The 18,315-nt window shown below is 38.5% G+C and overlaps 1 protein-coding gene across 6 annotated transcripts in view; it reads left to right on the top strand.

Annotated features, from left to right (window-relative positions):
- The window catches only part of LOC109410770 (PR domain zinc finger protein 1), a 209,200-nt gene that overhangs the window by 178,570 nt on the left and 12,315 nt on the right, over positions 1-18,315 (top strand). For 5 of the 6 annotated variants that reach the window (XM_019684297.3, XM_019684295.3, XM_062853225.1 and 2 more), the window contains 2 exons: positions 14,806-15,027; positions 15,104-15,220. In XM_019684297.3, coding sequence (XP_019539842.3) covers positions 14,815-15,027; positions 15,104-15,220 — 330 coding nt within the window. In that variant the 5' untranslated portion in view covers positions 14,806-14,814. Of the gene's footprint in view, positions 1-11,846; positions 14,071-14,805; positions 15,028-15,103; positions 15,221-18,315 lie in introns of those variants that run through there. The other variant, XM_019684296.3, reaches the window with a different exon arrangement.

Here is an 18,315-nt window from a genome sequence, read left to right as displayed (position 1 = left end):
GCTTCTTTAGGAACATTTCTGATGCTTCTCCAGAAGTATTTTTGATGCTTCTCCAGAAGCATTTCTGATGCTTCTCCAGAAGCATTTCTAATGCTTTTCCAGAAGTTTTTCTGATGCTTCTCCCAAAGCATTCCTGATGCTTCTCGAGAAGCTGATTTCAAATGTTTCATTCGAAACATAACGAATCTCGAATGCACTTTCTTCCTGGACAGTTTACAGACAGTTATATGTTTACTTACTCTGACCCTGAGCAAAATCCCACTTCCCTCTGTTTGAAAGATTCCTGTCCACGTTGGAATCTTCTCTCAACGATCGCACATGCACGTGCCCAACACGCAAGTCGCCATAAATCTTCCCTCGTTGATGAGATAGTTTACCGTCCGCGAGTCCGTCAATGAGGTTAGATTAGGTGTCTGTTGGGTAGCAAGCAGTACAGACAGTGGCATCGTTAACGCACGACGAGTCAACCCGAGTGAATTCTCTCGATGTGCACTTGGCAGCCTTGAAATTTTCAGTAAGAAACTATCCAAATGGCGGCAGAAGAAGGGGAGGTGGTTGGATGCATTCCTCTAGGAAAAATATTCAAAATTAACTTTCAAGACGACGACACCCCGAAAGCAGAGTAGCTGATCATGATGAAGGTCCTTCCTGTTTGCACTGGGTGCCAACTGCATTCACTCTTATCCCGCTGCTCTAGCCCTCAGACCCCTTCCCAAGTTTTTGATCATTTTCAATTTTCGGGGTGCATCTGGTCGCCGTTGAGTCGTTTTCATTTTCGTCCAACTAATCTTAGGTGAATCTCGCTGGGTGTGGTTATTTATAGGAACGGTGTGCAATTTTGCAGTTTGCACACTAAATCTGCCTGTTGGGTTCAAGTCTGGTCGTGCGGGATTAGTTTTCATTTGGGAAACGATTTTGTTTTCGTCGCCGACTGACCAAGTCGGTGAACTGAACTACTTACTGTAGTACAGACGTGTCGTGTAGGAAGGATGAGAGGGAAATCTTCATCGACGCGAAATTGAACTTGGCATTCGCACAACGAAGGGCAGATTACTACACTCTGAAATGCGTTAACCTGCGCTGATTTCGTGCGATGCGATGTGGTAATAGCGGCTCTTCCGTTGCCAATGAATTTGTTTTTGTCGTCTGGTTCATGTAGGGAACCAGTCACAGCCGCGTGGTAATTTTTAGCACCGCGAAAGTTAAATTAAGCTCGACGACAAAGTTTTCTCTCGATTCAGTTTTTATTTTCACTTTGCAAAGATCGAACGAACAAACGGGAAATATCGATTCCGTGTGGGGGGTTTCATTTTCTACCGTGATCCAGTGTGGAAAGCTTTGCCTACAATTTCTCTGGTCGAAGTGTCCCGCATTCGCCTACACACCACCCATGAAAAAGGATGCTGTGCAGTTGTGCAGCGCATTCGCTCTCAGTCGCTATCTCCCGCACCGCCACCCCCAGCAAACAAGGGCGAACAAACAGGCGAAACAAGGATCTGGTTGGGTTAGGTCTGGCTTGGCTATGTACACCAACACCGTTATCACCGTAGATACGAAAAGAGCCAAACCGGACGAAAGCCGGAAGAGCCGGAGAGTGCGTTTCACAAACTAGGTCAGTAGAGGCAAACAACGAGCAGCAGGCTGCTGCTGCTGCTGGATGCAAGCGTGGTGAAACAAGAAGCGATGCTGCTGCTGCATCCGGAATGCAGTTGAATGGGGGAGCTTTCTCTCGGATTTGGGCGCCGGGGCGGGCTCTCGCTCTCTATGTTCGTTCGTTCGTCAACAACTAACTATGTGGGTGAGTGAGAGTATCTTTTGGATGGAAATAAGCGGAAAAACATCATCCGTGCGCTATTGGATGCTGGAGTGGTGTGTTTTGCTTGCATTTGGGATGCGATCGATTGACGATGAAGAAGCCTCCCTTCCGCATTTTTTCTATTTTCATTGAGATACGTAAATGAAAAATAATTTGGAAAACATCCCAGAAACGTTCATTTAATAACGGCAATGTTTAGATCATATGGTCAGTTTTCAAAAAACATCGTAGAACATTCATTATAAACATATTTAGTATAATTCATTCTACAGAAAATTGATAGGGTGTAACTCTGAATACTACCGAACACTACTTGGTGGGCTTGTAGTTCATCGAAAATAATAAGACCTGTATTTTTTATTCCGTCATTTAAAATTTGGTTTTCTTAAAGGTTGGTTCAAGATTTTTCAAATATATATATTTTTTTGAATAGCTTTTGGATTTCCATTTTTTTTTATTTTTTATTTTTTTGTTTGGAAGATATTTAACTGAAATTTTAAGGAAAAAAATGTTGAAACGTCCAAAATGTATATAGATACAAACAGTATGTAGATAAATTCGTTTTCTTCGTCTCGGAACCAAAGTGATACCCTGTTTTTGATGTTTTTTTAGAAAATTTTTAAAACTATATATTTTATATTTGCCAATTATTATTTTGATAATAAGTGAACATATGTATTGTTTTTCAATTTTTGGAGATCCCCGCAGGATTGTATCCATAGTATTATAAGGATCTAAAATTAAATCAAATTTAAAAAGGTGTTCAGTATGAGAAAATTTGAATTCCTTTTTTTTTTCAAAAAATGTATGTTACGAAAATATTTTTTATTTAAAAAAAATATAAGAACAGTGTACTCTTTTTATCCCAAACCAGCAGGACGCGAAAAAAACTAATGTTTTTAAACATTTTAATAAGACACAGAGAGTTATCAAAGTTCAACATCAAATATTACATACAGGAATCTACAGAAATTGTTGAAGAAGTATATAAACACTTTGAAGATTCTATTGTAGAACCTTTAGAATCAATCCTGAAACCTAAAACTTTGTAAATTTATTAAAAAATCGAGAAGAATTTTTATTTGAAATCATACTGAATAGGTTTCTGGTTCTGCTAGGTGAAATCTCTTTTTATATATTTTAAATAATCAGTAAAAGAAATGCTGGAGGAAACTTAAAATTGAAATGGTTAAATTCCTAAAAGTTGTTGCAGAAAATTCCACTGCAAATACAATAGTTTGTGCAAGCTATCAATCCTGGAGTTGGTTTTTGAAAGATTGTAGAAGTTGGTAGTTTGTTTTCTCAATTGATGGTACCTAATTTTTCAATTTCTATTGACAGATCTATATTCCGCAATGATTCCTGAGGAATACTGAAACTAAATTTTGTCATTATTACTGAAGTATTTCTAGAGCCTCTTTTTACAATTCTGTATTCACTGCAGATAGTGCTTGGAACGATTTCAAAAAAATTCAAGCATTATTGGAATAATTCTTTAAACTATTAGATGAATCCCTAAAATTAGTACGCTTCTTTAATCAAATAAAAAAATGGAAGAATGAATGTTTTGTTTTTTCGCCATGATGGGTTTTTATTCGATCAAATTCCCTGAAACTTGGCTGGATAATTTAGTTAAATAAGTTTTAAAAAGCCATCCCATGCCGAAGAGAACAAAATTTCAGAAAATACATAAATTTTCCTATAAGCAATTAACTTATTTGTAAATTTATATAGAAAACTTGCACACAAATTTCCCGTTAGAAGCTTCTCACAGCAACTAATATGAGAATTTGACAAGCAATCCATAAATATGGATATAGTTTTCACTGTATTAAAAAAAAAAACTTTATGATACCTACATCAGGCTACAGCAACAAGAAAACTTCCCAATTCTATTGATATCACAATCCTTGAATAGATCCAAGTTTTGAATTACCAGTCGCAGCGAACAGTAAATCTATATAAACAAACTCACTACATGCCACAACATTGTTGGCATCAACGCATGCTTCAGCGTTTTAAATATATTGACAAGTTTATTGCTCCTTGATGTTTAAATAACAATGTCCCATTGTATAAAAACGTGCCTCTGGAGCCGGCCTTCGGAATCAGAATCACTCCAAAAACTTTAACCGGATCTTTACAAAAATTAGTGCCACCTATCAAGAGCGATGAATAAGCTCTAGTGCTTGCAAGATTCTTAAGCATATCTTCATTAGTTCATTCATTCTGAAAAGGAAAAACAGCTGGTAAGGAAATTTCGTTGCCTGGCTATAGTAGGTAAAAGAACTAGGTTCTTCGACAAGAAACCCTTTGATGTCTGGAGAACAAACCCCAATGCGCGTGGCACCGATTTCGGATCACGTGCACACTACAGTCAAGGATTGATTATTGCTAACACCAACTTGACATAGCCCAATAAAATTGGGGCATTGTTTACAATAAAAATAAAAACTGGTCGCAGTGACTTATGTATGTACCCGGAAAGGAAATTCATAAATATGTGTAAAGCACAATTAGATTATTTTAGGATACAGGTCAAATATTCAACACTATCAGTCAAATCCCATATGCCTGTGCACTAGATAAAAATTGGTAAAAAAGCCACAGTTGATTCAAAATACTAATTTACAATAAGGTGCTGATAACGAGATCGTGCTCCAATGTTTTAGTGGCAGAGTTATTAGTAAAAGCAAAAAATCTAGTTTTACGAAAGGATAGTTTTCTGGAATGTTGAAATATGAGCAATAACAAACCAGTTTCAAATATTATAGCATAATTGTAAAACTTTATTTTTTATTCTTAATCACTTAACCTAATTTACAGCTCCTTTGTCCACTGGGGCACTACACGAGCAATTTCGATTGACAGCTGCACTTACATTTTGTACAGCGCCTAGATTCTATTCTACTTTATTGAACTGGTTTTGCCTTTCTGCTGCTTTCACTTTTTCTACTTTATACCTAGTAGAATGATGAGCACAGGGATGATGATGGATGGCCGTTGTTCCTTTCCAGTCCGATTGGGGGTTCATTATGAGCAGCATTTCGCCGATGTCCAGGTATCCGGGTCCGTTTGAGCCATGGGGCACAGAAGAGGGTCAGTGTCAGTTGCTCTCGGGGTAAAGGTAACTGACGAAAAATTGCAAGTGCCGGGGCTGTGATCGAGCCCATGATCATCCGCATATGAAGCGAACGTGTGACCAACTACGCCACGGGCCCCGGCTTATTGTAAAACTCTTAACATAATAGATTTCTATCATCCGTTTATGGAAGAAAATGTTTTGCAGAAAAAAATGAAACACCTAAGTTTTGCTCAAAGTCTTATCACTTGCGAATACCTGGTTTAAAAATTTGGAAAATAATAAAAAATAAAAATTAAAATAAAAACTAAAAAAAGAAAACTATCATAATTCATTTGAAACTAAGATGTTGTAGATGAGTCACGATTACAATTTCAGCACATAGTTTTGCGTTCGATTGGTGAAAGACAGTGATGGTTTAAATATGGAAAATGAGAAACATTTGATGAAAACATGTATATTATCAAAAAAATAATAATCAAGAAATCGTTCTCAATGTTCAGTGAAAAACATTATTTTTGCAAGTTTCAATAACATTCTTAGCACACAGTACTAAAATATTAAAAAGATGTGTTTTTTATAAAAAGAAAAAACAAAAACAATAAATGCTTACCCATCGTAAATTTCTGGAATAAAATGTTTGCAATCTATAGCACAAATCACAGCTGAATACAAGCTCTGGTTTGGCATAGTTAAATGCATGAATTGAAAAACTACGCTTGAAAGCTTAAACAAGTTCTGTTTAAAATCGTCCAGCGCTGTATGGAAAGTCGAAAAAAAATCAAAAAATCTGCTCCATTTTTTTCTTTTTGATCCTAGATATCCTCGCCGATTGAATATCCAGACATGATTTTACACCCAAAATAATTTTCACCACATACAATTTAAAAATGTGGCAACTTGTGCAATCCTTCTGTAGCAATAAAACTGTTATATCGTAAACATTCTTAAAATGGCCAAATTTTGAAAAAAATGTTGCATCACTGTTTTCTTTGGTGTAGAAAAACATTAATTTTTCGATATAACCCAGGTAACCAATAAGCAGTTAGAATAGCACTAATTCGGCACTATATGCGCCTTTACAGCAGATCTTTAAATGCTAATCTGCCGTATATGCGCCATTAGTGCTAATTAAATGCAGGTTTTGGCCCAATATACGGCTGATTAAATGCTTATCCCTCCCATCCCCCAGATTGTCAAAAATAAAAACAAATATTTTCCCCTGCCCATTTCACAGCTTTCCTTTCTTTTCTTTTTTTTTTCACTCTCTTGTGGAACTTTTGAGGCTTGGGGCACGTCCTGAACTGCTGTTGCTGTTTTTTTTGCTGCTTTCGGCCAAATTGGGATTTGATTCCTCGATCCTTGGGTTGACGATGGTGCTGAACCGCGCTACAGGGTAAGCTATAGATGATTAGATAAAGCGCGTTGGATTTTTGATCTATTTAAGACATGGGTATTTCACCGCCGGCTGTTGATAAAATCGATCATAGGAAACCAACCATGGAATTAATTTGTCAAAGCATGTTTTCCCATTGATTTTATTCGTTATTACCTATGATTGATTGGACATGCGAATAATGATGGCTTCTACAGCCGTGGCAGGTAAATTAGGAAGTGGAAATGTGTTATGGTTTTAGAATCACCCATCTTTCTCAGCAGTTTCATGGCAATAAAGTAGCAGTTATGATGCCTGTTGACCAAAACATACAGTGCATTTGAAATTCTACGAAACTGCTGTCAGATTTTAAGTAGCATTTGAATTGTTAATATAGGGCAGTTTGGCAGTTGGACTGCTATGATACGGCAATAAGCAGGCCGAATGCAGATATGAAACAGAAATACGGCTTATTCAAATGCTTATTGGTTACCTGGGAATGTGAGCAAACTTAATGTTTTTTCCTTAAAACAAAAGTTTGAAACAATGTTTGGAATTTTGTGGTCAAATAATATTCCAATTAGATACACCTTCATTATATTAGTTTGGATTTGTGAAAAATGGACCTTTTGCAATCTCAAATGCTATATGGTGCTTCATTATCTAAAGCCAGCCATTTAAAAACAAATTTTCAAATTATAGTAGCAAAATTTCAAAAAGTGTGAAATTATTTATGAAAAATTAAATTTATTCATAAGGACTTCTGAAATTTTAGAGGATTTTCGAAGATTTTCTTTTCTAAATACAAGTATTGATTTATTTATTGCATATTCAAGGCTTCTATTGGCTAACACTTTTTGAAAAAATGTTGACAGATGAGCAAGGTTTGGATAATCTACCTTTTTTGCTAATTAACAAACAAATGCACCATGATTCGATGCTTCGTTAGATTTGGGCCCCTCAAATTTGTTTGCATTGGAATTGTTTTTTTTCCTAATATTTCATCCTAAATCATCAGTTTTTTTTGACAATTGTGCTTAAGTAATTGCTTAAAAAGATACTCTTTTCTCAAGGAAATAAATAAAAATCTTCTTTAAATAAATATCCTGGACCTACTGAAATTTTAACCCAGACATCCTCATAATGCATGATAATGGTGCATTAAAGTGTAGTATCCTTGGAGCAAGATCATTAGTCATATGTTATCCATTGCAGCCAAATGGATGCAAATGCTAATGCAATGATAAAGTTTATTTATTTAAAAAATATCTGACGACCCTTCATCATAATCAATCTCACTAATGCAAGTCGTTGTTTACCCTTTTGCTATGTTCCCAAAAACAAATTCAATTTACTTAAGTCCATCACTGCCAGCTAGAAGCATCCATTCATTACCATTCGTCCAGCTTTCATCTTCGAAATAAGTAGCGATGCCGGTACAGGCGACCACTACTGCGAGAAGATGTCACAAAAAAGCTTCCGTCGTCGTCGTCGTCGTCGTCGTCCAGCTCCAGCAGTCAGTCAGTGCAGTCGTTCATCCATTCGTTTAAAACAATTCTGAATCAACAACACCCTCCGCAGCTCAGCATCCTCCACCTTCCCCGTTATTCCCGGAGAAGCTGAATGTACGCCTCTCCCCTTCCCTGGACCGGTAGGTGTCACCACCAGGCAGTAAGTGGGAACTGTCCGTCCGTCCGTCCATCCATCCGATCTATAATTAAGTGCAAGGTCAAAATCGCATCTCCTACTGCCTGCGGAGTGGGCAAACTATCGCAGTTTCAACTGTCGTGGACGATAGTTTGTAAAACAAACAATGCAACTGTCCCTACACCCCATATATATGCGACGGGAACGTGGCTGGAGCGCAACCTCAGCTAAGTGCGAGACTAGAAGATCACTTACTAATGCACGCTTGCTAGGAATGTTTGATTATTTGATGACGATCGAGCAATCAATCGATTGGTCGGTTATCGTACCTTGATGGGTGATTTAGATGTTTTCGATACCAAATTTCCCCGTATTGGGATTGTTGTTGAAAGCATTCGCATTTGATCAACTTTTGGAAAAATGGACATACCTAGTCGCTGTATTATGAGCAGGAATGCCATATACACAGATTTTCTGTATTATACAGATTTTCTTAGTATCTGTACAGATTGCGTTTTATTTTTAAATAATATACTTTTTTTCTTGTATAGGATAGAGATTTTTCACCAGCATTTTTTGTGTAAGATTCAGATTTTTGAACTAGTGATACAGTGATTTTTAGCACTTATGCACTGAAGACCCTAGAAGCAATAACAAGCTGATGACCAATATGCATTTAAGAGGTTTTGAGAATCGTTATAAAACCATTTTGATTTAAGTTTAGCTTTATGATAGAGTTTATTACTTCCTCGTTTCTACTTGACGTAATAGTGTTACTTCTCCAGTAGCATTTTTTTGTCAAATGGAATAGAAGAGGTTCTCAAATCCATCATAAAACCAAAGTAAAAGGTAATTAGTTTTATGAAGGTTCTCAAAACCACTACATGATTAATTGATCAACAAAACATTACTTGGGACTCGATAAGATGGTTCCGAATGCTCCAGCAACTCCAAAAGACGTTGCTGATCTGGATACCTTCAACATTACATCGGATATGATCATCGTTGCCTCTAGGATATTGAAGTGCCCTTACTCACCTGGAACTGATGAGATACCGGCTGTAATTTTACGAAAGTGTGTTGGTGCTCTGGCTCTCTTTGTCGTACATTCAACTTGTCATTTGAGTAAAAGAAGTTTCTCGATTTGTGGAAAAAATCTCTCATGTTTCCTATTTTCAAGAAGGGTGACAAAAGAAACGTAAGGAAATACAGAGAAACCACCATTCTTTTTGCGGGATCAAAGCTCTTCGAAATCATCGTCAGCAACGTTATACTTAATTGTATCAGGAACTATATCTCAACCAACCAGCACAGATTAATGCCTGGTCACTCTGTTTTAATAAACCTGATGGATTTTGTCAATACCTGTGTTTGTCATATGGAAGCCAAGACCTAAGTTGATGCGGTTTACAAGGACCTGAAGGTCGACTTCGACGTTATTGATCATCGCATCCTTTTTTACAAACCTTCTCACATCGGTGCTTTAGAGAGACTTACTGTTGGGATACGACTGCGTTCTCGGACTCGATTCGTTGCAGCGACGGCGAAACATCCATAAATCTACGTTCGTTTTGAAGTTGCTTAATGGCGAAATTGATGAATTCTCTCTTCTGTCATGGATCAACCTCCGAGCTATGGAGAGGCAACTAAGGTCTTCGGCTTTGTTGTTAACTGATTTTCACAGAACAGCATATGGCTTCTACGAATCGTTGACTACGTGCGTTCGAATACTTTCGTTACTCGATTAAACATTTGTTTTTGGTGAAAGTTCCAGATGTTTTAAGAAAAAAGTGTCGAACTCAGATTGCTACAGTATGCGGCAGGAAAAAATGCGAAAGTGTTTTTCAACTTCAAACCTCGTTTTCGTCCATTTGACATTAACCAATCTATGTTTCAACGTTCCATGATTTGTAATAGGCTAGTTTCCTGAAAAGTTAATTAATTTTTTTTCCATTTTGGTCACTAACCTTTACAGGGCGGCACCTGAAGCTGAAGACAATCAGAATTTTCAAACCGCAGAAAAGTACACAGGTCGTTAAATTTCGTATCTGATAAAACAAAATATTTAATTTTCTCTAAAGTATCATCATATATATGTACTTTTTTCATCTAGTATGTGAAACTACATGGCTCTGGATCAGTGTGATCCGGTTGTTCATCAAATTTGAGCTAATTTTGTTACTGTTATAGTCATTTTGTTTAATGACCATTGGGCGCGCAGTTTATTGATACCCGCTTATTAGGCTAACATTAACACATGTTAAACATCAAATATGTTCATTTTTATTTTTCAGTGCTAGAATATAGACATTGACTGATACACCGTCATGAAAAAATAGTCATATATATCCCATATTTAGCGTGTACTAGTGCCTTGAACTTTTCGCATTTTTTCCTGCCGCACCCTGTATAGTATCTAGTTTGAATATTCATGTAGACTTAAGTCAGATGAATTAGTTAAATAAATAAACAAATAAATTGCACTACAGTTCAGAATGGCCAGAGCTCACAGTCGTAACGCATATGTTTCCCACTTTCATATGCATCACGTCAAGCCTCTTGAATTTTCCGGAAGATCAGCATATACTAAGGTTTCTACTTAAGAGTTCCCGAGTAATTTTTTTGGATCAGAAAGACTAGAAAAGGTTCTTAGAACCATCATAAAACCAAATGAAAAGGTACTACGTTTTATGACGATTATCAAAACCACTACAAGACTAATTGGCCTTACAAATGTTAATTGGGTTTGGGATGGTTATCTGGGAATACCAACGTATCCTCTACAGCCGTAATTGTAGCTGACTACGCCTCTTCAATTCACGTCACTCTGTTAGTCATATCTGTTGAGGATTAAAATAAGATGTTTTGACGTTTTTTTTTCTGAGAATGCTTGGTAATCCAAACTGCCCTGAAGTTCGTAGGCGTTGGAGATTGGATCCCCAACAGGTTGGAATATCTATGATTTGTTCGATTCATCACCCAACCCAAGTACCATTTTGATGACCAATAAGTCTTGTTGAGGTTTTGAGATCCGTCATAAAACCTTATACTATTCTATTTGGGTTTTATGAACCTCTTCCAGTCTAGAAAATATTACTTGGGAAGGTAGTCCAACAACTTCAAGGAGTGTTGACATTCCTGATATCCTGATTCCTGATAGAATGTTGGCAATTGACATACCTGGATCACAACTACACTTGAGATGTACACAATCGTATGAAGAACTTGTGTGCTACTCGGGATGACCGTTTTCTAGAACGTTCTTGCTAAAGAGTTATCGAATCAACAAGCGTAACTGGTGATATCTGGGAGCATCTCAAACGAGGTTTATATTCTCAAGCATAAACATTGATCTCTTGGATCAAAACAACTTGGTTGCATAGTGTCAAAGGCTGATAAAGCTATACTCTGTCCTGTTTTGAGATCAATGACCCTTTAAGGGTCTTCTGGAAATCCTTTCCACTTCAGGCCTCCCAGTCAGCAACTTGTGTAATCTTGACTCACACATTTATGTGCTGTCAAGTGTTGGGCTCAATTGATGTTCAAAAGTTTCCAAAAATCCTTTTGTGTATGGGCTGCCATCCAATCTACAAGCGTAACCAGGAATCTGTCGGTGCAGTTTGAATTCAATAGTCGTTTGAAGGTCTTATGTAACCGTCTAGCTAGAATTAGGGTCATCATATCTATAAGTGTAACTCTAAGTCATCCAAACTGATCTGAAGTTTGTATGCTACAATCTAGATATCAGTAGGTCGGTTCCAGAGGCACGTTCTCCTACATCTCCCATAATTGATTGCAGGGTTATATAACTATGCTGGCGTTCAATCCTAAAATATACACATATTCTGAAATCTTTCCGACTGTAGATTATCGAATCTACAAGGATTCCTACTAAGGCTTGTACTCATTCAGCTTCACAAACTTATGTTCTGTAAAGTTTTGATTCAAGTTCTTTTTGAAGGTATACAATTATCCTCTAGAGTACGGGCCTTCGCATCTACGAGCATCATTAGTGTTCTCTCGGTGCCATTTGAATTCAAAGGTTGTTTGAAGATCTTCTTTTACCCTCTGATTTATCTGATCAAAAAGCATGATTTGTCGTTCCAGTGTTCATTATCAACAAGAGTTATTTGCAATCAGCTTCATGGTCATCATAAAACGTCATCAAATCAACTGACGTAACAAGTGATTCTTTGAATAAGGTTGAGCTCACAAAGGTTTATACAGACATGTATTTGATCAAGTTTTCAGGTCAGTGACCGCATGAAGGTCTACCAGCGTAGCTAGTGCCCTCTTTGTTCATTATGAATACAATTGAGACTTATAAAACCACATGAATATATATTCTCCAAGTCTCCAAGTCTCCAAGTAGCCTTTTGAGTACGGACCGTCGCATCTACAACTGAAACTAGCGATCTCTTGGTGCAATTCAATTCAGCGATCATTGGAAGGTCCCGTGGAACCTCCTTGAGTTGATTATTGGTCATCAGATCAACAAGCGTAACCTGTGATTTCTTGGTTCTTCGTCAATAAAATTTGACTTTAAACATCCTCGAGCATGTGTATTCTGCCTAACTCGGAGTTCAACGACCGATTGAGGTTGTCAAGAACTCCTTCGTGTTTTAAGTAGAAGTGGTTCAATTTACAAGGCTAACTTTTGAACTTTCGCACCTATCTTCTATCAAGTTTTCAGTTAAATAATGTTCCGAGAACCCTATTGAATGTAGGTCACTGTCAAAAGCAGCTTCAGTGTCCCCAAGAACTCTGTTGAGCGACGACGATAAAATCTACAATGCCAACGATTGAATTCTCGTGAAATATTTAATATGGAGCATAGCTTCATGAAGGAAACTATATATATATATATACCAATGACCTCAAAGAGCGTTACAAACAAGGTTTATACTCACCCAACCTCATTTATTTTTTTTCTGCCAAGTTTTGAGTTGTATGACAATGCTAGTGCTTTCAAAACTCCCTCTGAGTGGTGATTGCATAGTCTCTGTATGATCCATCAAGTCTCGAGTTCAATAACTCTTTGAGAGTTTCCAAGTACTCCTTTATAATACCTAGGTAATCGATTCTATAAGGGTAATTAATGACGCAAGGTGATTCCGCACGTCAGAACTTAGGTCATTGAAAAAAGTGACAAAATGATGATGCATTCGCACGCCCTCCGTTTTACCACGGTAACTGCTTTGATGCTGGTGAGTTAGTTAGTTAGTTAATTTACTTTCGACACTTTACACATTAGGATGCTGGTGAGGTTTTTAGGTCAAAGATTGAGGTTGGCCAAGGTCTGAAACTGATATGATAACTCTCATTGACTATATGGAAGAGAAATCAACCGTTTTCTATTCTTGTTACGAATACGAACTTATGCAAGGAACCTCTTACATAAAAAGCGCCATTCCGCCCAATATATGCACTGCAGATCTCGCATTTGAATTGCATGTCCCTTGATTTATTCTATCATCAATCAACGTGCATGTGTCGGTCGGTAGTAAAACGCATCCTTGCACTCGTAACTAACGTTGCTCTCACCACTCGCTCTCTCCAGAGTAGCAAGTGAATCGACCGAACTTTCGCTCTCGCCGACGTCCGTATCCTACTGTGGTCCGTGTTGAGTAAGGTTGTGTCGTCCTCGTTGGCGCCGCCAACGAGGGTGGCATTTCCTTATTGCTTTCCAACCCCCTGATCCTGAGCTGTCGATTTCAACGCGTGCGGGATGAGTGGGGGGTCTCAACCTCTGGCCTCTCTGAATGCATGCATGAGTGTGTATGGATGTGGAGGCTGCTGCAGGTTTCCCACAGGATCATGTTGGCTTGGGCGCTGTGAATGGATGCACCAGCAGTCAGTGCATGATGATGATTGTCATCATTCGCACTGGCCATAATTGTGCGGAAGACAAGCCTCGCACGGACGATACTAACTTAGTTTGATTGTGAGCTTAGAGATAGGAAGAAAGTTGTTTTATGGGTGTCAGTTTCGATGTCTTCCCATTCAGTTTAAGTAGCGTTGATGTGTGATTTAGGCTAACTTCGATGTGATAGAAAATACCCAATTGCGACCAAGAATTCCCAAAATAGGATTCTAAATTCGATGTAGGTGGTGCAGTGCGGGTTGCATAAGCAGTGGCAATTTTACTCGGTGAGCGAAAATGTCACTCGGTTCATGGTTTGTGCGGTTTGTGCTGTGCTTGGCCTCGAGGCGTTTTACGACCTGGACGGACATTAATTGTGCACGACCTTTGATATTTCACTTTCGATTGCATGTGCACCAACCAGTAAAGGGGTGACTGTGTGTGTCTCTCGGAAAAAAGGCTTTCAGGAAAACTTTCGCCGTTAGGCCGTTGTTGCTGTTGGAGGTCCGCGGTCTGGTGAATCGATAAATTATAGTACCTCGTCGTCGTTAAGGTCTAGGGGAAAAACTCGTGCAAAGGTCAGCCCTGTGAACGAGGAAGGCTACGGCGGCAACGGTGATGCATGCAGTGCATATATGGCATCATCACTACGCCGTCATTCTCCGCAGTAGGGCACAGGAGCGCGAGAGACAACGACGACGACGACGCGAAACGGTTGCATAATCCTTTCGAGCTGACCTTGATTTTCTCCAGTACCGTCTGCCGGGAGGGTGCCAGACTCGTAGACTCTCTATCGCTCCGGTGCACTTTCCTCGTGTGCACACACTCGACTATGAACAGTTTTTCAATTGAGTTTCATTAGCGGAGCGTTTCGCATCTACCGTTTCTTCCAGGGTATTACACAATCCATCTGCAATTCACACCTTGTAGAAGTTTGAGAACCCCTGTCCGTCTCACCTTGAGACAACAAAGAAAGCTTCACCGCCTCTAACCACCTCTTTTCTTTTCTCCCATCTCCGCAGCTAACAACCATGGCCGGAACGCAACCACCCCGGAGCGTGACGCCGACCGTCCAGCAGGACTACGACGTGACGCGTATGCGCGAGGAGGACTTTGAGCGGCTGGCCGTCTACATCGTGCCGGATGTACCCTGCGACAAGGGCGTCCCCAGCCGGGCGGACAAAACGCTGCCCCGCAGCCTGACGCTCAAGCCCTCGCTGGTCCTGTCGACGCCCACGGCAACGGTAAGTGTACCTCGAGGCCACAAAAGTGAACACCAGAAGCATTAAGGCTTTGTTTTTGCTCTCGAAATTTCCACAGACGGAAGGAGTATGGAGTACCGGAGTGATACCACGTGGCACCCGGTTCGGGCCCTTCGAGGGCGTACGGACACCCAGCCATCCCAGTGACAAGCAGTTGTGGCGGTATTTCTGGAGGGTAAGTTGAAGCTCCGGGTCGATGTGCCGTGTAGAACTAATTTGAAAAAAAAAAATGGTGGTGGATGGTTAGATCTACGAGACACAGAATTACAGAATCAAAGAATTAAAAAAAAACAGAAAATTAATAAAATACAGAAATTAATGAATCTAAAAATTTAAAACTCAGTGATATATAGAGCCAGAATCAGAGAATCAGAGAATCAGAGAATCAGAGAATCAGAGAATCAGAGAATCAGAGAATCAGAGAATCAGAGAATCAGAGAATCAGAGAATCAGAGAATCAGAGAATCAGAGAATCAGAGAATCAGAGAATCAGAGAATCAGAGAATCAGAGAATCAGAGAATCAGAGAATCAGAGAATCAGAGAATCAGAGAATCAGAGAATCAGAGAATCAGAGAATCAGAGAATCAGAGAATCAGAGAATCAGAGAATCAGAGAATCAGAGAATCAGAGAATCAGAGAATCAGAGAATCAGAGAATCAGAGAATCAGAGAATCAGAGAATCAGAGAATCAGAGAATCAGGGAATCAGAGAATCAGAGAATCAGAGAATCAGAGAATCAGAGAATCAGAGAATCAGAGAATCAGAAAATCAGAGAATCAGAGAATCAGAAAATCAGAGAATCAGAGAATCAGAGAATCAGAGAATCAGAGAATCAGAGAATCAGAGAATCAGAGAATCAGAGAATCAGAGAATCAGAGAATCAGAGAATCAGAGAATCAGAGAATCAGTGAATCAGAGAATCAGAAATTCAGAGAATCAGAGAATCAGTGAATCAGAGAACCAGGGAATCAGAGAATCAGAGAATCACAGAATCAGAGAATCAGAGAATCACAGAATCAGAGAATCAGAGAAATTCAAATATTCAGAAATTCAGAATATCGTAAATTCAGAAATTCAGAAATTCAGAAATTCAGAAATTCAGAAATTCAGAAATTCAGAAATTCAGAAATTCAGCAATTCAGAAATTCAGAAATTCAGAAATTCAGAAATTCAGAAATTCAGAAATTCAGAAATTCAGAAATTCAGAAATTCAGAAATTCAGAAATTCAGAAATTCAGAAATTCAGAAATTCAGAAATTCAGAAATTCAAAAATTCAAAAATTCAGAAATTCAGGAAATCCACAAAAATTTACAGAAATTCACGGAAATTCACACAAATTCACAGGAATTCATAAAAAACACAAAAAATCACAGAAATTCACAGAAATTTTCAGAAATTCACAGAAGTTCATGGAAATTCACAGAAATTCACAAAAGTTCACATAAATTCAAAAAAATACACAAAAATTCACAGAGGGTTAGTGGTGGGTCGCAAAATTTAAAGAAATTTACAGAAATTCACAAAAGTTCATAGAAATTCACAAAAGTTTACATAAATTGACATAAATTCACAAAAAATCACAGAAATTCCCAGATATTAACATAAATTCACAGAAATTTACAGAAATTCACAGAAATTTACAGAAATTCACAGAAATGCACAGAAATTCACAGAAACTCTCAAAAATTCACAGAAATTCACGGAAGCTCACATAAATTAACACAAATTCACAGAAATTCATAAAAAATCACAGAAATCCACAGAAATCCACAGAAATTTACAGAAATTCACAGAAATTCACGAAAGTTCACATAAATCAACATAAATACACAAAAAATCACAGAAATCCACAGAAAGTCACAGAAATTCAAAGAAATTTGCAAAAAATCACAGAAGTTCATAGAAATTCATAGAAATGCACAAAAGTTCACATAAATTGACATAAATTCACAAAAATTCACAGAAACTCACAGAAATTCACAGAAATTCCCAGAAATTCACAGTAATTCACAGAAATTCACAGAAATTAACATAAATTCACAGACATTTACAGAAATTCACAGAAATTCATAGAAATTCACAGAAATACGCAGAAGTTCGCAGTAAAGCACAGAAATTCAAAGAAATTCACAGAAAATCAAAATTAATTCCCAGAAATTTACAAAATTCCTAAAAATTCCCAGAAATTTTCAGAAATTCGCAGAAAGTCACAGAAATTCAGAGATTGTACAAAGAAAAGCCGTTCGTTTAGCAAGCTGCTACAATCTCCTTCAATATCAACAATTACAATCATCCAAACGACTTGCACAGACGACAATGACAACAGTCGCCAACTAATCGAATAAAAAGGACTCAGACACCAGCACCCGGACCTGCCTCAATCGAGTTTCCGTTACTCTATCACAAGTCATCGGAAAGCTGTTTTGGCAGTTTCACTCACCTTCTACGTCTTTTCCTCTCCATCGAGGAGGGTAACTCTACCGTCGTTGAGTTCCTACGCCAAATTTCCCTCACATATTGGCACCCAAAATTTATGGCCTTTATTCAAATCCTCTCCATCATTTTTCTTTCGAATTTAGAGTCAAGATTGATAGCCCCCTCCAATTCCCCAATCCTTCAAAACTTTCCCAGACGCCTTTGTTTCCGAACTCGAGTCGCGTACTTCCTTTGTTGATTCCCACCACCGACCGACCGCCCATTACCAAGGACCATCGTGTCGTCGCCGTTAGAAAATGATAACGACGCTACCGCATGGTTTGGAAACTGGACTGGGAAGCCCCTCAAAGGCAACCACCATTACATACCATACCAAACTAATGGTGAAAAGAATGCGAAGGGGATTGCCTGACTGTCTAGTCTGGTCTGGCAGGTCCGTCCTTGGGTGTCTGCTCAGTGCTCGTCCCGACGACGTCGCTTCCTCCTTCGCCTTTGCTTCTAGTTCACAATAAAGAAGAAAGGGGATTTTAATTGCGTCACAATTCCAAATGGTTGGGCGATGTCAAGGATACGCGGCACTCGCGAATTACGACTACGACGATAGTGCGACTGGACAGGACAATCGTAAATTGGAACCATTTGGATGGGGTCGGATTGTGTCTTTGTTGGGACGATAACAGTGGGAATTGACTGGAAAGCGATACTGGTTATTTTAGAATAGAAAGATATGCATTCAAATGACCGTAAGAAATAATGGCAACAAGACAGAAAAGTAAGACAAGGAAAGGAAAAAAAAAAGAAAATATATACAAAGAGGCTAAAACAATTACAA

Source organism: Aedes albopictus, chromosome 2 (assembly GCF_035046485.1).
Source record: "Aedes albopictus strain Foshan chromosome 2, AalbF5, whole genome shotgun sequence".
NCBI lineage: Eukaryota > Metazoa > Arthropoda > Insecta > Diptera > Culicidae > Aedes > Aedes albopictus.
Note: the sequence above shows the minus strand (reverse complement) of the source record. Positions and strands in the feature narration are given on the sequence as shown.